Below are 23,207 nucleotides of genomic sequence, written 5' to 3'. Positions count from 1 at the left end.
CTAACGGGTCGTTTGCTTTGGCCGACACGCGGCCGCTCGTAATATAATTTGTTGTGCTTAATAAGAGGGAGCTTGTGTGTTTCTCCTTTTATTAGATACGAGTCGCTGTGCGAAATCGGCGGCCCTCCAGTCAAGCGGCTTTGGCGGCGGCAATAAAATGTCGGAAAGAGTGGACAGATGGGGCGCAAATTGAAACGTGGGGTATCAAAAAAGCAGAAAAAAAAGGATGGGTTGCGTCAAAAAAGCCCTCCGGAGTCATAAAGCAGCTGTTTGATCATCTCCCAGACGACACGTCTTGCCGAGAACCGTTTTTCGGTGAAGTGTCTTGGATCGGTTTTTGAGAAACGAATTCTAGCGTCTTTGTTCTGTGCTTTTCATCCTCAACGATGTCCAATCTGTGGTTATTTAAAAAAAATTCTGTCTACCGCCGTGAATGGCAGCCAATGAGTTTATCCGATTCATTTGGAGTCGATGTGTAGTCCCGCTAAGATCTTCGCGAGGTTACTATTATTATTTTTGTGCAAATGATCGAAAATAGGAGCTCATTTGAATGTTTCATTTATTTTTTGTCAATGCAAAAGAGCTTCGATTACCGCGTGTTGAATAGCGCTATAGAAATGTGTCTCGTCTAGAAAATTGTTGTCATCATGCGGCAATTTTGTGGTAAAACGAGTTACTCCCTTTGTACCAAAATGTCCTAAGAGTAAAAAAAAAATGAGCCCATTGTGTTCAGCGTTAGCGCAGGATTAATGTGCCAAAACCAGTAGCAAAACACAAGGCTGGAACGGATTACGATCGTATGTCGAGGTACCACTGTATTTAGGGAAAAGCGTACTTACCGAGTCGGTTGTCCAGCACGCCAAAGTCCAGCGAGTACTTGACCACGTGGTAATTGTTCCAGACGTAAAGCAGGTTGTCTCTGGGATTGTAATCCACGGCCGCGATGTACTGATAGGAATTGGGGAAAGGGATGTCCAGGTAGCCGTCTTTGCTCAGCTCCGTGTTGTAGACGTAGTCGATCTTATTCCCCGCCGACTCGTTGTCGTCGTCCTCGTACACCGACTTGACCACGTAGAGGACCCCGCAGATCATGAAGGCGTTGGACGCCGAGCGCTTGTCGTAGGCCGTGTCCCACGTGCCCTCCACGCGCAGGGTGTAGGGGTTGAGCTGGCTGATGACCAGGCGCCCGTTGTTCTGCTCGGTGGCGTAGATCACCCACAGGCCGTTCTCGTCCACCGCCAGGTCGATGTCGGATTTCCCCCCCCAGCGGTAGGGCGAGGTGTCGTGGTAGTTGGCGTTGGCGATGATGGCCTCGCCGCTCTTGATGCGGGTACGCAGGTCGAACTTGACGATGTTGCGCGTTCGCTCCTTGTTGAAGAAGAGCGCCCCGTCGTACACCACGAAGCCCGTGCCGTCCACGCGGTGCGGCAGCTTGTAGGTGGTGGTCGGCCGGCCGGCCACAAAGTCCTCCTTGGACGAGTACTCGGTCAACGTGTCCGTGCGGTAGGGCGTCCAGGGCATGTAGTAGATCTTGTCCGAGGCCTGCAGGGGGTCTTTGCACCAGGCTCCGGACTGGTGGTCCGATTCGAAGAGGTGTTCGCTCTGGTGCACCCTGCGCAGAAGCCCCGGGCACAGGAACACTGAGGAGCCAAAAGAGGGGAAAAACAAGAACCGAGTTACATTGGCAGGTAACGGAAGCCCACCCTTCCGACGGATCGGTCGCGGCGAGAGGAGGTTTTCGGGGCGCCGTTGACGGGGATCTCTCTTACTGGCCGTTTCTGCCGATAGGTTATAAATATAGCCCGCGGTATTGATCGGCCAAATCCCCGAAGGTTAGAGCCATCATCGTAGCGTGAGGGCTATAATCAAAAATTGCTGAACAGTTTATCGGACAAGCTATCGATCGGCCGCACGGAGGTGTAACTTTCCTAAGTATGCCGCCGATGAGCGCGCGGGAAAAACAAGACAATTGTTGGCATTTATAGTTACCTTTTTGTTCCACTTCTGCGTGCCGGCGGGATGTGGGAAGGAAAGAGAAAAGACAGGAATAAAGATTAATGAAGCGACGGTCCAGGGTGGCATCGAATCAAAACACATTGTGACAGCAAATTTTCCACTTTAAATGGATATTGATGGGTGAAGTCGCTTTTGTTGGTCCGACGTTCCCCGGGAACGGCAACTTTGTACTCGGACCGCGCATGGCGAAAAAAAAACCAGGCGTGGGGGTGCTTTGCTATCTCCTGGCCGCATCATTAGCGCCTTACAGAGATTCGCGGTGGGCGCGGCTAAACATTTTTCCATCGGAGGAGCGGCCGTCCCGTCGGCTTTTTAATTAATGATGCAGATTAGGGCGGCTTTGAATAGCACGCGCCTGAGGACGGACGGATGGACGGGGAGGCCGGCCATTTTCATCTGCTTCTCGTCGGATTCTGACCGCTCTCTGCGTTTTTTTTGCTTCCTCGATGGCTCGGCTCTCGGAATGGTGTCCGCGTTTGTTCACTTTCAGAAACAATAAAGGGATTCCAAATAAGACGGGAAAAGGCCACCTGTGTTCTCATCAGGCTGCAGTGCGGGGGAATCAACTCTTTGCTTTCACCTGCCAGCCGGCAAAGTCAGCCATTGGTAGCAGGTGCCGACTGGCGCGTGCCAACCCAATTCAGAAGTGGTAAGTGGGCTCGTAATATTATTATTATCAGCAAAATGAAGTACTTGGAAGGGAATGAGAACCGATGATTGGCACAGTTTGAACTCATTAAGCCGTTGGTGCCCGAATTTACATTGAACAATGAGTACGTTAAAATTCATAGAAATAATGACTTTCCAAAATGAAAATACATTATTTGAATCGTTTTCTCTTTTTGACTTGTATTTTTACATGACATTTTTTTATAATTTGCATTGCTTAAACCACATGTGTCAAAGTGGCAGCCCGGGGGCCAAATTTGGCCCGCCGCATCATTTTGTGTGGCCCGGGAAAGTAAATGATGAGTGGTGACTTTCTGTTTTAGGATCAAATTCAAATGAAGAGTATAGATGTATATTAAATTTCCTGATTTTCCCCCTTTTAAATCAATAATTGTCATTTTTAATCATTTATTTCTGTGTTTTTAGTTGAAAAATCATTTTGTAAAATCTAAAAATATATAAAAATAGCTAAAATAAACATTGTTTTAGATCTATAAAAAAATGAATATTCAGGGCTTTAATCCAGTTCTTTTAATCCATTTATTAAAAAAAAATCTAAATATTATATCTAAAATGGTCCGGCCCACGTGAAAGCAAGTTGACGTTAAAGCGGCCCGCAAACCAACCCGAGTCTGACACCCCTGGCTTAAACGTTGAACAAAAGCAATGTAGTACTTGCGCTGCTAGCCTTAAATGCAATTCACGGCTTATTTCTTTTTGGAATATTTTGCAATGAGAAAACTCAAATGAAATCTTACGGACCTAGAAATGTAGTTTTTTTTCCTCGGGTTTTAAAAAACCATCAACGGAGCCAACGTGAGCAACATCCTGGGGGAGCTAGAGAGTCAAAACTTCTCGCCATCCAAACCAGAGCGCTGAGAAAAATCCACGGCGTCGCCGGCTCGCAAGATTTTCCCTCCGCGGCGTGTTGGCCCATTTAAACGCCCGCTGAGGACATGTAAGGACTCGACGCACGCCTGAGCTAGAACACCGAGGAGGTCGCCGGCGGAAGCGCTGACCTCTTCCGGGGCTCGGCCCGCGGGAGGAGTCGCCGCCGCCGCCAAAGTTAAGCTTTTTAATAAGGCGCGAGGAGGATAGACGGCGAAGGGGGCGGACAGGTGCCGTCCGCCGGACATGTTTATGGACCTTCGGGTAGGGTTCCTCGCATCGCGTCAAACTGGTGGGGAGGCTTCCTAATCTGGAAAAGTGCACGAGCTCCAACGGTAAAGCTCGTGGCGGAACGAAAGCTAGAGGGCGACGACCGTGACGAAAAAGAGAAGAGAATACATACTGTACGGTACGCATTCGTATTGGACCTCCAGGTATTTATAAGTTCCCGGGCAGGGGTCTGGAAATACGTCGGGTCCGGCCACCACGGCGCACTGCGTCCGGTTGTTACATCTGAAACGCAGGACAAGATGGCACATTAGCAAGGACGATAATGAGGAGCCGATAATGCCGTGCTTTGCTGCAGAAAATAATGGAGTTCATCAAACAATGCGTGTTGTTTCACGAGTTATTTCATCACATTTAGAATCCCAAACGAATACACAGCACACGCCGGTCTCCAAATGCCGATCTGTGTACATATTTGTTCGTTTTATGACTCTGTTGTTCCTGCCTCCTGTTTGTTTTCCACTCTGGAGCCCCGGATGGTGGCGGCTAGCTGGAGCCACGGCACGTCAAGTCGATTGAAGAAGAAGAACAACAACAATGAGGATTTCTGCACACACACCGAAGACGTTTCGTGCAAATCCATACTTGTTTGCAGCCCATGATTATCTCGCAACATTCAAAACGGCTTTTATTCTCGCTCCGATGAAGGTCAAAGCGGGGTCCGACACAATGATTCATACCGCGCAATTAAAAGATCCTCAACACCTTAATTAACATTGATTAGCCGCCCGCTAATCAATCGAAGCCACGAGAAGGCCACGAAAGGAAACGTGTGAGAGTGTGCGTTGCAACCTATTTCAAAGTAGAAAATGAGATATGGTCAGTCACGTGTCTGGGAACCAAGGCGAGCTAGCAGTTTGTCTGTTTGTCCCCTGAAGAGTTCATTTTCGGCCCAGGAAATGCCAGTAGACTAAAACTGATGGGGTTATTCTGGGATGTTATTATATGTGCATTAATCATTAATATTGTGATAGATTTATTATTAATACACTTTAATCAAAACAGGGAGACATCTTTAACATACACTGGCTACAACTTGCAAGGAAAATCACTCCCAACTCGCCTTCGTTCAAGAGGATTCTGAAGAGCGGCATCCTCCTCTGTCCATTTAGTCGCGCCATACTCAAAACATTTCATGTAATCTGATTCAAACACAAGTAAGCATACAATGTGACCCGAGCGAATCGGAAACCAAAACAACTGCGTAAGAATTTGCACGAATGAGCATAATAAATTCTTTATAAGGTAAACAGAGCGACCGTATTTTTAAACAATAATGCGAGTATTTTCAGAAGTTGATTCGATTATCGCCATCTGCCGGAATCCAAGTCAAAGCAATTTAAGAGTCCCTTGTAGATCTTTATTGCCAACTCAGATCAACAGTCTCAGCCTGGAACATGGTGTCCTGTTTGGTCAATAGTCCTGAAAACAATTAACTGGCCTCGAAAGCAGCTGTGGGGGAAAGTATCGAGCTTACGCGGTCCCAACATAAAGCACAAATTAATTTTTAGCTTCATTACCTATTAAAATGCTTAATAAACATATATATATATATAGTAACATCCCAGAATAAACCCAACATAATGTATAGGAGCTTTATTCCAATTTGGGACCGAGCAAGCTCGAGGCAGCTGGCTTCGAGGACATCTAATTGTTTTCAGGACTATTGACCTGACAGATCACCAAGTTCCGGGCCAAGGACTGTTGATCTGAGTTCGCAATGAAGATCTACGAAGGACTCTTAAATTGCTTTGACTTGGATTCCGGCAGATGGCGATAATCGAATCAACTTCCGAGAATACTCGCATATTGTTTAAAAATACTGTCGCTCGGTTTTTACCTTATATGGAATTATTATGCTTACTTGTGCAAATTCTTACGCAGGTGTTTTTGGTTTCCGCAGTTGTTTTTTGACCTTAATGGTGTTATTCGGTTAGCTTATGAAATTGTTTGAATCAGATTACCTTAAGTGTTTTGATTATGCGCGACTAAATAGACAGAGGAGGATGCCGTTCCTTCAGAATGTCACTTGCAAGTTTCAACGCTGGAATATGTCAACGATGTCTCTCTGTTTTTATTAAAGTATACCTATTAATAAACCTATCAAAAACAAACGAGGACAAAAACTCCCGATTGGGAGCGTACATTAGTACAATTAGTCGGCGGCGTCCTGGCGGACCGCTTGGGTTAGACCTTTGACGAAAGGCGAGGGCGCGCAGACGGCGGCGGATCGCGAGGTCGCGCAATCACAGTTGGTAATAAATTCCCCTTGAGGGATTAAACAACGTCGGATGATTGCGCACTTTAATCCGGAAGCCTTTATCTTGACCTACATGCGCAATCCCCTTTATCGCAACCGCGACGCTAGCAGAAGCCGCCAACTCCAATACGGCTCGTTTTTCGTTCTTCTCTCTCCGTCACCGTCAAAGACAACTCAGGATTTTTTTGGGTCCGCCCAAAACAAGGAGCAGACGACGCTATTTTAAAAATCCTGCTTTGTATTCTCTTACGTAAGCGAATCTGTGAGAACAAAGCCCCTTTTAGGAAATGGTTCGAGGCCATTGCAAATCACAGGATCATGTCAAAACAAAAATGATTGGGTTTTTAAAGGCAGTATTTCGACTGATTTTACAGGTAGGAATTGGCCAGATGTCCGATTGACGGGCCTGCCTGCCTTCCGACTTTTTCGTAGGTGACGCCGCCGTGAGAAATTGCACTTCTCGGGAAAGAAGGAACAAAGTGACGGACGGGTCAATATCCCGGTTCCTCTGTTGGGAGCCATTAGGCTTTTAGTGATGGTCTTCGCCACCCACGGTCTACTTCATTCATTATCTTTCCCAGCTGCACGCCGCCGCATCCATCTTCTCTCATTCCACCTGTCTCCTTTCGCCACATACACACAGACACACCGATGTTACAAGTAGAAAGAAGTCTTGTGCTACTGGCTGACAGTCAAGCCTTAAAAGTGTGCCTCAATTAAAAGGCTGTTCCCGCAGAAGGTTTACATCAGGGAAGGAATTTCTTTTAAAAACAAATACGTATGTACCGTATTTTTTTGCATGTTAGCCACCTCCGCGTATAAGCCATACCCTTATAATAGCATTAAAATCGTTGAATTTTACAATTTCTCTCGTATAAGACGCCCGCTAATTAAAAATGTTTACCTCCATATTCATGGTTTTAATAAGGAGTACAAATGTGTTAATTTGAAGGGAAAATCTTGAGAAAAATCATCGCACATGGTATTTCTGAGATACTGTATTAATCACATGTGTCAAAGTGGCGGCCTGGGGGCCAAATCTGGCCCGCCGCATCATTTTCTGTGGCCCGGGAAAGTAAATCATGAGTGCCGACTTTCTGTTTTTAGGATGAAATTAAAATGAAGACTATAGATGTATATTAAATTTACTGATTTCCCCCATTTTTAAATCAATAATTGTAATTTTTTAATCATTTTTTTCTGTGTTTTTAGTTCAAAAATCATTTTGTAAAATCAAAAAAATATATATAAAAAAGCTAAAATAAACATTGTTTTACATCTATAAAAAACTGAATATTCAGGCCTTTCAATCCAGTTCCTTTTAATCGATTAGTTAATTTTTTTCTTGCCTTTCATTCATAGACGTCAAAATTAATTTAGTTTAGCGTTTTATCTGTTTATCTTTTTGGAAATAAATGACCACGTGATGCACATTCTCTTGCGTTATGGCGTTTCGTACATGTCTAATTTGTGCGCATATAAGCCGTAACCTCGATTCAGTTTTTTAGCGACAAATATGGCGTTTTCGCGAGAAAATACGGTATGTCCAGGAATGTCGGCCAATTTGATAAGAAGGAACTATTCGAGAAATGTTTAAAAAGTCGGCATCATTTTGTTTGTTTTTGTCTGTCTTTATGTTATTTTTTTTGTTGCTGTTTTTTTACTCTTGACAAGCATAATCCTTCTCAGTCGTTGGTGCGGATTAGCGTCTTTCATAAGATGTTTGCATCCAGCTTTCCAGTTGAGTACGTCACCAGATAAACCCGGAGAAGTGGAACACGGGCCTCGGGGGTTTGAAATAGGCACAAGTAAGAATATAGCACTAGTGTATCCAATAGAACGAAATATGCTTTCCAATGACATTTGTATCGGTATTAATATGACCTGCTCCAGCTTTTAAAAATGTATTAGTTTGAGAGGCTCCTTTCCCCGCGGTCGGATTACGGACTATTAGCGGAAATACATACAACAGAGAAAATATATTTATTTTTTAAAACCTACTTTTACCCTCACGTGAACATTAACCCACCGACTGCCAATGACATACTCGTTCGGACGGCACGTGAGCAATGTTCCCTCTAAGATGTGCGCGTGCGCAATTGCGCACGACTCTCATCTTCAGCAAATCATATGGAGCGCACAAAATAAAATCACTTTTTTTTTTAGCTGTGAGGCCGACGCGCGAACCACTCATCCGCCGGGCCGCCCATTCATAGATATTAATCATTAAATGTTATTATTACTAAATCATTTATGTGTAGTAGACATACACCTGCTTATGGCAGGTGTGATACTGGTGTGTGCCCATAGCGAGCAATGATGATGTTGCTCACACCGGTACTCAGTGCTCAGGGAGGTTGTCTTTCTGCCCAAACAAACAAAAAATTAGAGGGAACATTGTACATGAGCGGACGCCTATCATCCACAGCTACCGTAATGCGCTACGGGTGCATTTAATTTGACGACTTTTTGACGGAGGGGTACGACTTGCATGTAAATCGGGACTCCGGGAAGCCCGCCCCGCCCCGCCTGGTCCCAGGGAATGCGCAATAACTTCCCGAATCGATTTGTTTGGCTTATTCACTGGGGCCTGCCCATCTCATGATTTACGATTTCCGGGATGAATTTTTCTATTCTTGCCAACAAACCACGCCGCTCCCTATCTCGTTGCTGACGCTTGATTTATCTTCCAAAGCCAAGAAAGGTCCCTCGGGACTCCCCCGGCCCGTAGGCCCATTTTAATCTCATTCTGGGGGAGAGGGCATATTTTTCAACAACCGCAGTGATATGAATATTAACATGACACATATTGAAAGGAAAATGCTAATTTTAAACGTGAGGGTGAGGTGAGAAAGCGCAGAAAAGCGCGGAACAGGTACGGTATTTTCACATCAACCCAAAGATAAACCGCCATATCGAACTTTTGTGATAAAAAAAATTGAAATGGATTTACAAGTTTTAAGCATTCATGGCCTAAAAAAATGTCCACCATAGCCAATGAGGTATTTAGCGTATTTTCACGACTATAAGGCGCACTTAAGTCTTAAATTTTCACCAAAATAGACAGGGCGCCATATAATCCAGTGCGCTTTATATATGTACCAAAACTAAAATTGTTATCACGATAAAATAAAATAAATCAGTGGATAGGGTTAGGGCACACTAATTTGGTGCTCGCGTCATTCCGGCTGGATTTACAAAACAAATCCTGCCGCTAGCTACTAGCTAGCTACTATTTGCGAATGGATTGTGGCCTGGACATCGACATTAACACAGCTTTACGAACGGTGGCAGGCAGCGTCGGGCTAGTTACGCAAGCTACTAGCTAGCTACTATTTGCGAATGGATTGTGGCCGCCTGGACGAATGTATAAAACTCAGAAAATGAGGACTTTGATGGATTTGTGGGTGATGATGACGTGAGTACATTGTAAAATGGCTAAATAAAGTACAACCCAACTCAGTTTTGCTTCCGTTGCCTTTTCAAAAACGTGTTTTTAGCGTGTGGGTGTAGCGTGTATGTTTAAGCTAGTGTATGTTTTGCCATTCCTGGCTGCGTCTTTAAAAACGGTGCGTCCTTTGTGTGTGTCAAATACAGAAATAGCACTCGTTACTGACACTGCGGCTTAAAATGCAATGTGCCGTATAGTCGTGAAAATACGATAGTTGCCTTACAATCCAAAGGTGGATTATTCGAATTTTTTGTATGGAGAATTGTTACATTTCCAAGATCGTACGCAAGGTCAACGAGGAAAAATTGCCCGCAAAAGACAGCCAGGCACCATTTTAGATCAGCCCAGTTATGCGGAAAGCCCGAGCAGACTATTTCTCGTAGGCGGCCAAAAATGGATCGCATTGTAAAAATCGCTACACACACGTGAACATCCATTTTGGGGCCGTTGGACTCCATTGGCCGAACTGTATGGCAGTCGGCACTAAAATCGATAAACGCGCTGTATCATAAAGTCCTGCAATCCCCTGCCTTTCAGCGGCCATCCTTCATCTCCAGCCAACAGTCGGTGGGTTGGCCGAGCGGCCGGCCACGGTCGCCATGGAAACTCCCCGCGCCCGTCTCGGGGCCTTCGCGAGCTCGCCGAATCCCGTCGCCGAGCGCCCGGAGCTTAGCTTCGGGAGGGTGTTAAGCCGCTAATTACGGCGCGGGTACAAAAGGGATGAGGGTGGCTACAATGGCAATCCGCTCTATCTTCAAGAGCCACCAGCCGCAGATCCTTGCCTTTTGTTTTCCTCCCAATAAATACCAAACGGCCAGAAATAACTCTTGCCGCCTCGACGTGATCGATGGCGTGCCGTCATCGCAATAATGAAAGTCCGTTTGGGTCAAAGTCAATAAATCAGCCTTATTGGGATTGTTTTCACAGGGTGGAAATTTAGTGAAAAAGCTGATATATCTTCTCATTTAGTGTCATTATTTGGAGCTACGAAAATTGTCCAGGGTCCCAAAACATATATTTACTACGCAACACTACAACACAACCAGAGATGCCAAAAAGCGTAAGAAAACCAGGCTTAAAAATATTATTGGATGGCAAAAACGTTGATAAATCGGAAAAAAAAACATCAACATGAAGACACCCCCCGTCCCTGACGATCACTTTTTCATAAAAATGTAAAAAATCTGGATCCAACGTCTACTAGAGATAAAGTCATTTTGATTGACGTCTATCATCGTCGACGGCAGCGCAAGATTCGGCGTCCTAGTCTGAATTTCCATCAAGTTTTCAAGGTGACGGCCTCGGCAGGCAATAAGAGCAGGAAGCGGTGGTCTCAGATGAGCCATCTTTGATCTGGGCTTCAAGCCTTTCTCTGGTCTACGCCACCCCCACCGCCCACCACCCACCACCCACCGCCCGGCGCCGCCAATCCCTCCCCGCTATCCTTCAACATCAAAAACATCTGACAGCCACGCTTCCTTTTATTTTTTCCAATTTATTTTCAGCTAGTCTTATTAAATTGTAGGTAGACGACCCAGCAAGTTGCCGTCCTGCAAAGAAGCGGTCATTGGCTCAAAATAAAAGCTCATTCGGACTTCACCGGCCCTTCCATTCTGTTTATTCTGGGATGTTACTATATGTTCATTAAGCATTTAATGAGTAATGAAGTTATGATTTAATTAGTGAGGACACTTTCCACCCACAGCTGTTTTCGAGGCCAGTTAATTGTTTTCAGGACTATTGACCGAACAGGACACCATGTTCCAGGCCGAGACTGTTGATCTGAGTTGGCAATGAAGATCTACAAGGGACTCTTGAATTGCTTTGACATGGATTCCGGCAGATAGCGATAATCGAATCAACTTCCGAAAATACTCGCATTATTGTTTAAAAATACGGTCGCTCTGTTTACCTTGTAAAGAATTTATTATGCTTATTTGTGCAAATTCTTACGCAGTTGTTTTGGTTCCGATCTAATATGAGATTGTTGTGGCAATTGTCTTTTGACCTTAATGGTGTTATTCGGTTACCTTATGCAATTGTTTGAATCAGATTACCTTAAATGTTTTGATTATGCGCTGACTAAATTGACAGAGGAAGATGCCATTTCTTTAGAATCATCCTGGACGAGGGCGAGTCGGGAGTGATTTCCCTTGCAAGTTGTAGCCAGTGTATGTTAATGATGTCTCCCTGTTTTGATTAAAGTGTATTAATAATAAACCTATCACATACCAAATGGTTCGGACATCTCTCGCCATCTACGGCAGATAATGTTAATTCGGAAAGTCATATTCAAGCGGTTTTAAAGGTTGGAAGGTGTTTCGGTGTTGGAAGCGGTAAAGTGACAAAGTGCGTGTAAAAACAGTCGATTTTTAGAGCAACTCGGTCCTCGTTTTGCGAAACTTTACACCTCGCGCCTTATAATCAGGTGGCCTCAAGAGCGCAGGAATTAGCTTGAAGGACCAAAACCAACGTGTCGAACCCAAACAGGCCTAGCACGTAGCGTTAATGCCGCGACCCGCAATTTTCCCTGACGGCAACGAGGAAGGGCCACGCTCCAGTGGTCGCCGAGGCCACCCACGGAATTGAGACTCACGAATAAGAATGCGGCACGAGAAGGCGACAGCTTTCCCGCTGCGCAATATCGACGCTGAGAAAATAGCCCCGCATAATTAGCTCTCACAGGATAGCGTCCACTGTCCCCGGAGAGTGGACGCTCGCCGAGATCGCGTGTCTTGGACTAGAAAACCTTCAGAGTAGCGTCTGCCACTTTAGCCGATCTGAACGACTCCATCGTTGGCAATGGTGGTGAAATTTAGTCAAGTTGTCTCGCAAATGAATTAGTCTGAAAGGTAATTCCTACTATTGAGCCTATTTAGAAAAAAATTCCATTCAAAAAAGGTAGTAGCAAGAAATGTTTCCATCTAATAACGACACTTTTTCATTTCGAGTTTGATTCAATTATTTCTCCTGACTGCTTTTTCACCTGCAAACCCATCAAAGTGTTGAAGAAGGACTACCAATCAACTCGCTTCGGGGCAAAAGCATCACACGTGCGCTGTCAACACCCAGTTGCCAATTAGACGCGGGGATAGGACGGAGACGCGGGAAAGAAGCAACGCTAGAGTTGCGAGGATGAAAGCAAAGCTGACAGAGTGCCGGGAAAGCAAATATCAAGTGGAGGAAACGGCAAAATGGCCGCGTCGGCCCCACACAATGGAAACGAAACACCTGCTCCAGATTAAATGCACTCTTTCTTTGACACGTCGACAAGTCTCAGTTTTGTTAGCTTAGCCGGCAAAACACGATAGAACAAGACCACGCATTCCCGTCTAAAGAGGTGCCAAATTGAAATTGAAAAAGAGGCCTTTACCTTTGAGACATGATTTTATAGGCGTCCGGCAAGTAGCATCGGGTGTTCTCCATCTGCGCCGGGTCGGCGTCGCAGATCTTGTCGTCGGTGCGCCCGTAGTTGGCGCTCTCGATCATGATGACGTCGGTGCCCGGGCAGCGCAGTTCGATGGGGTAGCCTTCGCAAGACAGCTCCCGACGCACCACCGCCATGGGAATGGGGGCCCGGCTGAAGGCTGTGGGGGGCGGGGACCAAAATGGAAAAAACACTTGGTGAGGTGTACCCACAAAAGAAGGCGGCGCCGGATTGGGTGTTAGCTCGCCATTGAAAACAGTCATAATAAATGCTTTGCGTGTGGAAATACTAGGTTGGGGAAAAACTTTTTGGGGGTTTTAAGACCATATTTTTAAGGTCTTGGCCTGGTTTTGGACTTCAATGATTTCAGGTTTAGTCTGGGTCAGATATTTTTGGGTGAGTGGCCGGGGGGCAAATCAGGGACAAGGATGGATATTCGTTCACGTCATTTGCATAGAACGAGTTCATTAAAAATCTGTCGGTGTTCCCCGAAAAAAACCCACACGATTGACGACGGAAAGACTTCATCGAATTAATGGAAGAACGACGCAAGACAAAGTCGACGGAGCTGATTCCAGACGTCAAATATCCAGACGGGTCCCGCCCAGTTGGCGAGTGATTGATGGCTTTCGATTAGACCAATGGGAGCCCGTCACGCCCACTTCCTGGTTTGTGGTATTATTAACCAAAGTAGCTCATTTGCAAGAGTACTTTGGGAGAGAGGCTCTTGGAATCGTGCGTGTTTTCACTAATGCACGGGGGATTATTTATCTCCGAGTGAGAAAGGGTTCGGGCAAATTGTTCTCCAAGTAAATGATGTTTACATTTGGCCTCAGGCAACATGACTCTCAAAGGCGGGCGCAAAATTAGCTGGCGACCGAGGTGTCAAAAAATGCCGCGTGCCGGAACGGTCCGCGCATTAATTAGCTTTATCGTCTAAGTTTAAAGTCAACTCAGCCTAAAAATGTTTGGAATTTAGTCGAGACCAAACTGGGATGAGTTCAAATTAAGGGCGGATCTTTACACGTTAATTAGGATTCAGTAATAACAAATTGAAATTGGGGAAAATCATTCACTAAGATCTATTTCCAGTTTTGAACATATTTTTTGGGGACTACCAGCCGTGGTATTGATATCGCACTTAAGATATTTGAACGGTATTGTCCATATTTCAAAGGACGATGAATACATATTGTAGCACAACAGCGCTAAATCAATATATTAGCGTTCCGCTTGAGACAGCGGGAATATCTGATGTTGAAAAATGGATTTGGCCGCAGATGTACGAGACAATATAAGATTTCCAGATAAAGATATTTTATCTGCATTTTAAGCACCGTTACTGGACAGGGCGATTCGGGGGGTCAACAGATTTTCCCATCGATTTGATGGTGTTGCTTTGGAGGAGAAAACCATTCACATCACAAATTGGGTAAGGTGCGGTAAACAACAAATACCCGACCCCCCCCCCCACGCCCCGACGCTCGCATTTCTGCCGAGCGTCGCCGCCACTTGACCCCGCCGTCGATACCTGTCCTCATTAAACAAGGCCGGGGCCGATACCCGGCGGCGGGAGCAATTGAAACGGCATCGCTCAGCGCTTTTGCGGCGGAGAGATGCTAATTCATTTATCCCAGAAGATATATACGCCAGGCGCCTATAAAACACGCAGGTGTTTAACCCCGCCCCGCCACCCGCCACGTTGCTGTCAATCATCGCGAGAGGCCCGTGACTTGTGACAGCAATTTGGCCATGTAACGCGGTGACAACACGCGCCGCGGGGTGCCGGGCCATTTTTTCCCCACTCCTAATATCAAGCCGGTATTGATTTCGCATCCATTATAGAAGGGCATAAAAGCGGGAGGGATTTGTAAGTGCCGTGCCAAATGGAGCTGTTATTGGTAAGTGGGATTTTAATGTACAAGACTGTATTTGCTCAAATTCTGCCTCACTTTACGCCACTCGGTTTTCGTCGGGAAAGGGGGCGGGTCGTCAAGGTCGTCGCTCAGCCATTCCCCCCCTTTTACTCTTCAAACATGCTAACAAATCGTAGCGGCATTTTAGCTTAATGTCTAACATGAAAACTTTTTGGTGAGGTACTTGTGTTAAATACTACAACATGCTAATATTTGTTGTCAGAGCAAGAAATTGTCAAAATATATCCTGGAAGTTCAATTTGGGCCCATTTTTTTTTATCCATGAGGAACAAAGATTCAACATTTTGAGTTTTGGTTCAAATGTTGAGGACAATAAAAAAAAACTATTATTTTCCTTCGTAAATCGTTAAATTGCGTATTTTTTTGTAAAATCCTTCATACTTATACGCTTGCTTTTTATTTAAAAGCTCATGGACCAATGGGCTTCATTTTGCGAGGTTTTTTGGAGATGTTATCAGTAAGTGGGATTTTAATGTACAAGACTGTATTTCCTCAAATTCTGCCTCGCTTTACGCCGCTCGGTTTTCGTCGGGAATGGGGGCGGGTCGTCAAGGTCGTCGCTGGCGAAATAAGGCTTTCGGGACCAGGACGAAAAACGGCGTTCGCCGTGCGGCGAGCGGAGCTCGGGGAGTTGTCGCTCGTCGCAACACGAGGCCACGCGGCTCGGCGGGGATAAATCATTTGTTTAATGAATGAAGCCAATTAGGCAAATCCAAGCACGCCTTTCAGCGGATGGAAGGCAGAATTAAGTGGATTGCGTCGAGTAGAAATTTAGACGGGAAAACAAGTGCCGGTTGCCTTGGCGACCCCTCATCCCGAGCGCCCCAACATACGTGCCGGCGTTCCGTGGGCGCCCATAGAAATGAGTCCTTCACCCATTTGAATGGGAGGGATGGCGACGGACCGACAGGACGGGGAGTTAGCCGCGAGCCACGCCATTCCACGAGTCTGGCGCCGTCAACGGCAGCCGAGCAGAATGCCAAATCCATCCCGGAGCTTTTCACATGCGGGAGGAGCAAATGATTAATGTGCTCGCCGTTTGCCGCATTGATTTCTCTATTGTTATTCACCGTGACCAAAAACAATGGCACGGAGGCGGACGGACGGGCGGCGGGGAGCGCGATTGCGTTTGCCCGCCTCGAGCCCTAACTCCGACCCTCACCTCGCGCGCAGGTACATTTCTGCGGACAGTCGAAAGTAGGTTAGCCTTTTCTGGGGTGTGATAGACCTCTCGGGAAAAGCTCCCTCGCCCCCGTCGGACGCTCAAAGACAAACGGTCAACCCGCGGGGCAAAATTCAACGCTCTCTCGGCGGCGGCGTGATGGAGTTTTCCACGTACCCGTAGTCGCTGGAGCCACCAGGCTGGCGAGGACGAGCAGGCGCGTGGTCCACATGGCCTCCCCTTCTTAGCAGCGCCCCCTGCTTGCCTCAAGTTCCGCACTCAGGCCTTCAGGTTGCAAATTGGCAGGACGCTTTCTGGCCCCTGGCACCTGATATCCCGTAGCCTCCTAGGGGGAAAAGCGAGAAACAGTGTCGGTACATCTACTGTAGTTTTGTTACATCAAGGAGAGTTCAACTAAACGCTGGTTTATTGTTTTTCTGAGTCGCCATCCGATTGGTACGGTATGATCTTTCATGATTAGGCATTCTCTGATCCACAAGTAAACCTAATCTGCTCCAAAATCCCAATCCCAATCCCCGCAAAGCGATGCCGGGGAAAGGAGCCCACACCCACTCAATCCCACTGCATTAAATATGGCCCGTTAGAGCTTCAGCACCCCCTATGCTCTACATACCAGAGCCATGTTGGGGCATTGATTGCACTGGCGTGTAACTGCTTTATAATCCTAATCCCGACGATTCCCAAATCCGAGATTTATGTCGTAGTGGTTGATGTCGGAGATAATAAAAGGGTTTACCAGGAGGGCGGCTAGCACGAATCCGGAGAATGTCAAGCGTTTGTGAGCGGAATGGAATTTTGGGGTTAGGTTCAGGGGATTTAGATTGAGGGGTCACGGTTTTAGGATTGGTTTTAGCCATACGGGTACGGTGGGTGGCGGGGAAGAGGAATTGGGTATGGTGGGTGGCGGGGGAAGAGGAATGCGGCACCGGGGAATAAAATCGGCATATTTTCTATGTTTAGAATGTTGGGTTTGTATTTTGAAATGTTAACGAGGCACTAAAGTCAATCATATAAAAACAAGATAGTAATCCCGCAACACCAACTGGTCTCTTATTCCAGAAAGAAGCGCGTGTGATCCATCATGGCGCTGACGTTTCAAGGTTACTTCTGAGGGGTTTGGAGATAACTCCCTCAGATACCACGGCCAATGTTTAGCAAGTCTAGCGATGGCTGTTCTTAGCACCCTCAAGGAGACTACCTTATCACATGGCTCAGTGTTTTGCCAGCCACGTTTTCCTCTTTTCTAATAAAAAATGTTTACTTGGTTAATTGCTGCAAAACGGGGTCATCCTGGCTTTGCCCACAGCTCCAGAGGTACTCGGATGGAACGAAACCTTTGAAACCTGATTAGTTCCAACAAGTCCAGGTCATAAAACTCTCCCCTAAGGGTTGTGGAGCACGATCTGACTCTTCTTCCCTTTGATTAAGCGTGATACTGGATCAGGGTAAATTTGGCAGTTAGCACCAGTCCAGAGGAACTTAGGTCCAGCAGACCTATTTCACCTGGAACCACGTAAAAGCGCCTTTATCGGATCCGATGGAATGCGATCCTTACCCGTAGCGGGCATGCTGGTTTGCTGCCAACCCTCCTCGTTCAAATGCGTTGGCCGCTCTCGAATAGAATATCAAAGGAACGGCACGTTAACTGGATCCTTATCGTTATCTGATGGGGTCACTTACTGAGAAACATACACACCCTGCGAACATATTGTCATGAAGCGGGATCGCGTTCCAGTGCCAGATGTCCCTCTCTCTCTCTTTCCTGGGCGGATGCAAATGATGTACATCATAAATATTCATCAGCTGAAGAGCTCTCGCCAGTTTTCTACTATTGATTAGCAGTCGATAAAGCTGAGGCGCTAAGAACGCATCGAAATATTTTTGTTTTTTTGTCAGAGAGAACTGGACTGGGTTGACGGTAATAGAAAGCTAAAAATGAAATCCCCCCCTCACGTTTGACACCGCATCCATTGGCACAATTGGCTCCCCGCTAGGGACCCCGACGTCGGCGGCCACTGACAGGAAGATAATAGTGCTAACTTTAGCCTGCGCGCCCACCGACTGGTCCTTCGTGATGGGCTTCTTGAGTGTGAGTGATGGCTCGGCTTAAGTAATGGGAACGCTAGCCGGGCGCCCCCACCGACCCTTCTCCTCGACTCAACCTGATCCGCGAGAGGAAATGACACGTCTCAAATGACAAGATGCGCAGCGGGGCTGATGTCACCGCCGTTCAACTCGAGGTGGACCCAGTGACTATGGCGCCCCGGAAGATCGCTTGTGGATTTTGGCGTCGACAGAGCGTTTTTTACATGGATTTTTCGGCCTCACCTTTTCAAGTCACCGAAATACGCTGGATTTGACCTTTGCCTCCAGAGTCAGACACGAAACATCCATTTAAGTCTACACCCGCACTTTACCCACGTCAATAGCACTGATCCCACCGACGGACTTTATTACGATATCGATATCTGACATCGTACAAAATCGAATCAAATCAGGAATCGCAAAAGGCGGGGCTTGCGTTCAATTCAGAGGCTGTTAACATCTGTTCTCCGGGACCAAATGATGAAAGTGCCATCATTTCGACGGAATTGGCCAAATATTTTAACCCCTAATTAACTTGTCTGAACGTTTTATTTCTTGGCCATAGCACCTTTTGCCCTGAGACTGAAAAGCAATCCAATCATTCAATTTCCTTCCTGGATGCTAAGCCTCCCCCTGAGAAACTTCACAAAGATAATCATCTTTAATGGAGGGGGAAATGTTTGTTTTTTTTCCTCCCCGTGCCAAGGGGAAGACTTGCCGGGGAGCGCCGCACTGGGGGTCTGCCGTCCTCGCGCGACGAGCGAATGGAGTTTGATTGGTCTGGGCAAACATCCTCACGGGGTTGGTCTCTGAACAAAGAGAGCAATTGTGGAGGCAAATGCTCTCAAGGCTACGAGTGGGGAGAGAGAATCAAAAAAATCAAAAAATCGAAAGAAAGAAAATCACTGCCGCCGGTCTCGAGGTGCCCCCATCTTACCGAGACCTCAAACACCCCGTGATAGATCGCTTTGCTCTCGGAATTCCGAGCCAGTCGATTTTTCGACCGGGGTAACTTATATTTGCAATAAAAAGGACAGTGAAAAGCATTTTCCAGAGGGTTGTTTTTATTTTACTCCAGACTCTTATGTAATGCGATCGATTCAATTCAGAAAGTGTTGCCCCATGTTTTCTCGCATATTAGCCGTCTCCGCGTATAAGCCGGACCCTTAAAACCGTTGAATTTTACAATTTCTCTCATGTAAGACGCCCCCGATTTGTAATTTTCACCTCCGTATTTAATAGGGAGTACAAATGTTGTACTTTGAAGGGCAAATTATCGTATGTGGTATTTCTGAAATACATACAGTAGTACCTCGAGATACGATCTTAATCCGTTCCGGGACTGAGCTTGTATGTTGATTTTCTCGAAACTCAAACAAATGTTTCCCATAGAAAGGAACTAAAAACAAAAGAATTTGGCACTTGGCTTTCTCGCGTCTTGAAATTTTAATGGTATCTAGGGCGAATTATTCGATCGAAATTTTCATCGTATCTCGAGCATCTCGTAGGTAGAGCTGCTCGTAGGTCGAGGTACCACTGTACTATATAAATTAGACAAATTCAAAAAGGAAGTCACGTGAGCAGTGCAATTGGAAAGTGTGTCCGTAGCGGTCTAGTTTGTCAAGGGGCAGGCACAAATACTGTATGTATTAGGGTAGGGGTAGGTAGACACATGGGTTCGTTAACCTCCCAATTCCAAAGGGCGGCAATGGAGAGGCCCTTCTGTTCCGGTGGTCGCCATTAAAAATGCACAACGGGAATCGGAGGAAAGGATCTGAATTGATACAAACGAGAGCTGAGGGATTAGACCCAAAGGAGTAAGAGGTGTAATCTCCTACGCCGTATTTTCCTCCTAAGCGAGGCAGTGCTCGGTCCGCGCCCCTAATTGCCCTCGCCCACTTGTGCCACAAACAACCGGTGGGCACACTCCAAGCCAAGGAGGCGGTAATTGCCCGGGGCCACCGCCGAGGAGCGCAATCATTCCATTGAGAGCGCGGCCGACTAAACCCACAAAAGAATTGTAATAAAGCCATTTCAGGAGAAATTGGTTTAAAATGCGCAGAAGCTGTGGATTCAATCGAGTGCTTGAATACAAGAGTATACCGTATTTTCACGACTATACGGCGCATCGTATTTTTAGCCGTAGTGTCAGTAACGAGTGCTATTTCTGTATTTGACACACACGCAAAGGACGCACCGTTTTTACAGACGCAGCCAGGCATGGCAAAACATACACCAGCTTAAACATACACGCTACACCCACACGCTAAAAACACGTTTTTAAAAAGGCAACGGAAGCAAAACTCAGTTCGGTTGTACTTTATTTAGCCATTGTACAATGTACCCACCCACAAATCCATCAAAGTCCTCATTTTCTGTGTCCGAATTGAACAATTCTCCAAATGAGTCATCGAAAACGCTGAGTTTTATACTTTCGTCCAGGCGGCCACAATCCATTCGCAAATAGTAGCTAGCTAGTAGCTAGCCTATCTTTTCCAACGCTGCTTTCCATGCTTCGTAAAGCTGTGTTGATATCGATGTGTACAGGCCACAATCCATTGGGTATATTGACAAAAGAACTACATATCCCAGCAGTCACTGTGCAGTACTTTTTCTACGGGGAAAATAGTAGAGTCGGGGGCTGCTTGCCGTAGTTGTGAGAGCTGTAGAGGATGCTGTACCCTATCCACTGATTTATTTGATTTTATCGTGATAACTATTTTAGTATTGGTCCATATACAAAGCGCACTGGATTATAAGGCGCCCTGTCTATTTGGGAGAAAATTTAAGACTTTTATGTGCGCCTTATAATCGTGAAAATACGGTAAATAAAAATATATATCCTTTTTGTATTTATTTTCATTTGAGAGGATGAATACGACTATCAAACGCAAGGCACGGGGGCCAGATCTGGCCTGCCGCATCATTTTTGTCAGGCCCTAAAATTCAAGAATGAAAGAATAGTTTTTACCCTTTCAAAATGAACAAATGTCGATGTTAAAATGCGATCATCTACAATGTATTTTTATCATTCACAAATTTTGGACGGCCTCCCTCAGATGAGATGATTACGCATCATATGTCCTCGTCCTGCCGTCGTCGCAGGGATAAATTGCCTAAAAACAAGTTCCCGAATTGATGGCGCTCGGGTCGCCGCTCCCCCGCCGGCTGCGACCCATCACTCATTTTCCAATCTCGTTCCGAGACCATCCGTCACGCCGGATGGCGCCGCTCAACTTTGGAGACGGCAACAGACTTTTAGCGGGATGGGCTTTAATTCATCCTTTAATGAGACGGGGCTATCATTATTCCCGCGGGGCGCCCCCGTTCTCCAGTCGCCAAACTATCCGTTCGGGGTTTGTCTCCGCCCCCACCGGCAAGGCCGTCTCCGTCCACGGAAGCCAAAGAGTTAATAGACGTGTTGGGAGTGTAAAAGGAAAACTTCTCTATTGGCCCGAGCTGACCTGGAAGGAAGCACGGCGCAATTGTGACTCGAATTTCAAGGGCTTGGATATCTTTTTTTAAAGCGGGAAACTAGAGGATTGTTAAGCATTGTGTCCCGCCGCAATCGGATAGGTCGGACTTTGTGCGACGAGGCTGAAATGGCTCAAGGTGATGATTAAAAGCCAGATTTACGCCGATACGTTTCTGGCGGACACCTAAATGCTCCGGGAGATGTTTTATGTGACTTTCCTCTCATAAACTCCTGTTTGACTACCCCGAAGTTGACTCGAATGCATTCAGTGATATCGTCAACAGCGTTTTCAGAGGAATATTATATCATAGGATTATAAAGTAGACACAAAAGCTACTCAATTTTTCAATATTGCTTAGCCAACACAACTCCTAATCACTACTTCTAAAGCGCCATCCAGTGCACAGGTGTCAAAGTGGCGGCCCGGGGGAGCAAATCTGGCCCACTGCATCATTTTGTGCGGGCCGAGAGAGTAAATCATGAGTGCCGACTTTCTGTTTTAGGATCACATTAAAATGAAGAGTATAGACGTATATTCATTTTCCTGATTTTCACCCTTTTAAATCAATAATTGTCATTTTTTAATCATTTTTTTCCTGTGTTTTTAGTTCAAAAATCATTTTGTAAAATCTAAAAATATTTTTTTTAAAAAGCTAAAATAAACATTGTTTTAGATCTATAAAAAACTGAATATTCAGCGCTTTTAATCCATTTATAAAAAAAATCTAATTATATCTAAAATGGTCCGATGTATATTACATTTCCTGATTTTCCCCCTTTTAAATCAATAATTGTCATTTTTTAATCAATTTTTCTGTGTTTTTAGTTCAAAAATCATTTTGTAAAATCTAAAAATATTTTAAAAAAAAAAGCTAAAGTAAACATTGTTTTAGATCTATAAAAAACGCAATATTCAGGGATTTTAATCCAGTTCTTTTGATGGTCTTGTTTAAGAAGAAAATCAATTGACAGTTTCCATGGCAAGATTTGTCATGCAAATGGGATCGCTTACCTTATTTGCGAACGCCCGGCCAGACAGGTAACGTCCAATCAGGTGGCTTCCGGCATTCTCTTTATTCTGGGGGAGGGAATAGAGGAATGAAGCACGCAATTTGATCCGACGGCCACGGGGACATCATAAGCGCCGCGCCTTGAAAGGCCTAATGGCCATTTGCATTTGGAATTTCCTCTGGGTTTTTCTTATTATACCAGAGAAATGTTACCGCTATTTGAAGACATTTCCCACGTCGGCTTTCGGCCCGCCAGACAAAAATCCAATGGATCGATTGAGGAATTTTTCGCCAAATCATCTGCCAATCTTGCGTATCGTAGAATAGCGCGTTTGATTGATGGATGCAAATGCGTTCTGGGAATGGCGGTACTAATACAAAGAGGACAAATTCTGACATTAAAATCCCGCCACGGCGGGCTAACCGCCTATTCATGCTAAGCACCTCCATATCGGATATGCTAACGTGAAATCGGGGGTGTCCAAGATAGTTTTGATTACCCACAGAGGAGCCTTAAC

General features: G+C 45.8%; 1 protein-coding gene across 3 annotated transcripts in view; it reads right to left on the bottom strand.

Annotated features, from left to right (window-relative positions):
• LOC144065844 (adhesion G protein-coupled receptor L3) overlaps positions 1-23,207 on the bottom strand; it is a 91,523-nt gene that overhangs the window by 34,990 nt on the left and 33,326 nt on the right. The window contains exons 6-11 of one of the 3 annotated variants that reach the window (XM_077589035.1): positions 22,692-22,757; positions 16,276-16,444; positions 12,946-13,159; positions 3,977-4,086; positions 1,990-2,004; positions 840-1,640 (exon numbers count right to left, since the gene is read on the bottom strand). In XM_077589035.1, the coding sequence (XP_077445161.1) occupies positions 840-1,640; positions 1,990-2,004; positions 3,977-4,086; positions 12,946-13,159; positions 16,276-16,330 (1,195 nt within the window). In that variant the 5' untranslated portion in view covers positions 16,331-16,444; positions 22,692-22,757. Of the gene's footprint in view, positions 1-839; positions 1,651-1,989; positions 2,005-3,976; positions 4,087-12,945; positions 13,160-16,275; positions 16,445-22,691; positions 22,758-23,207 lie in introns of all 3 variants that reach the window. The other 2 variants (XM_077589036.1, XM_077589037.1) reach the window with 2 other exon arrangements.

Source organism: Stigmatopora argus, chromosome 20 (assembly GCF_051989625.1).
Source record: "Stigmatopora argus isolate UIUO_Sarg chromosome 20, RoL_Sarg_1.0, whole genome shotgun sequence".
Taxonomy (NCBI): Eukaryota; Metazoa; Chordata; class Actinopteri; order Syngnathiformes; family Syngnathidae; genus Stigmatopora; species Stigmatopora argus.
The sequence above is the reverse complement of the archived record's forward strand: the minus strand, read 5'-3'. Positions and strand labels throughout refer to the sequence as shown.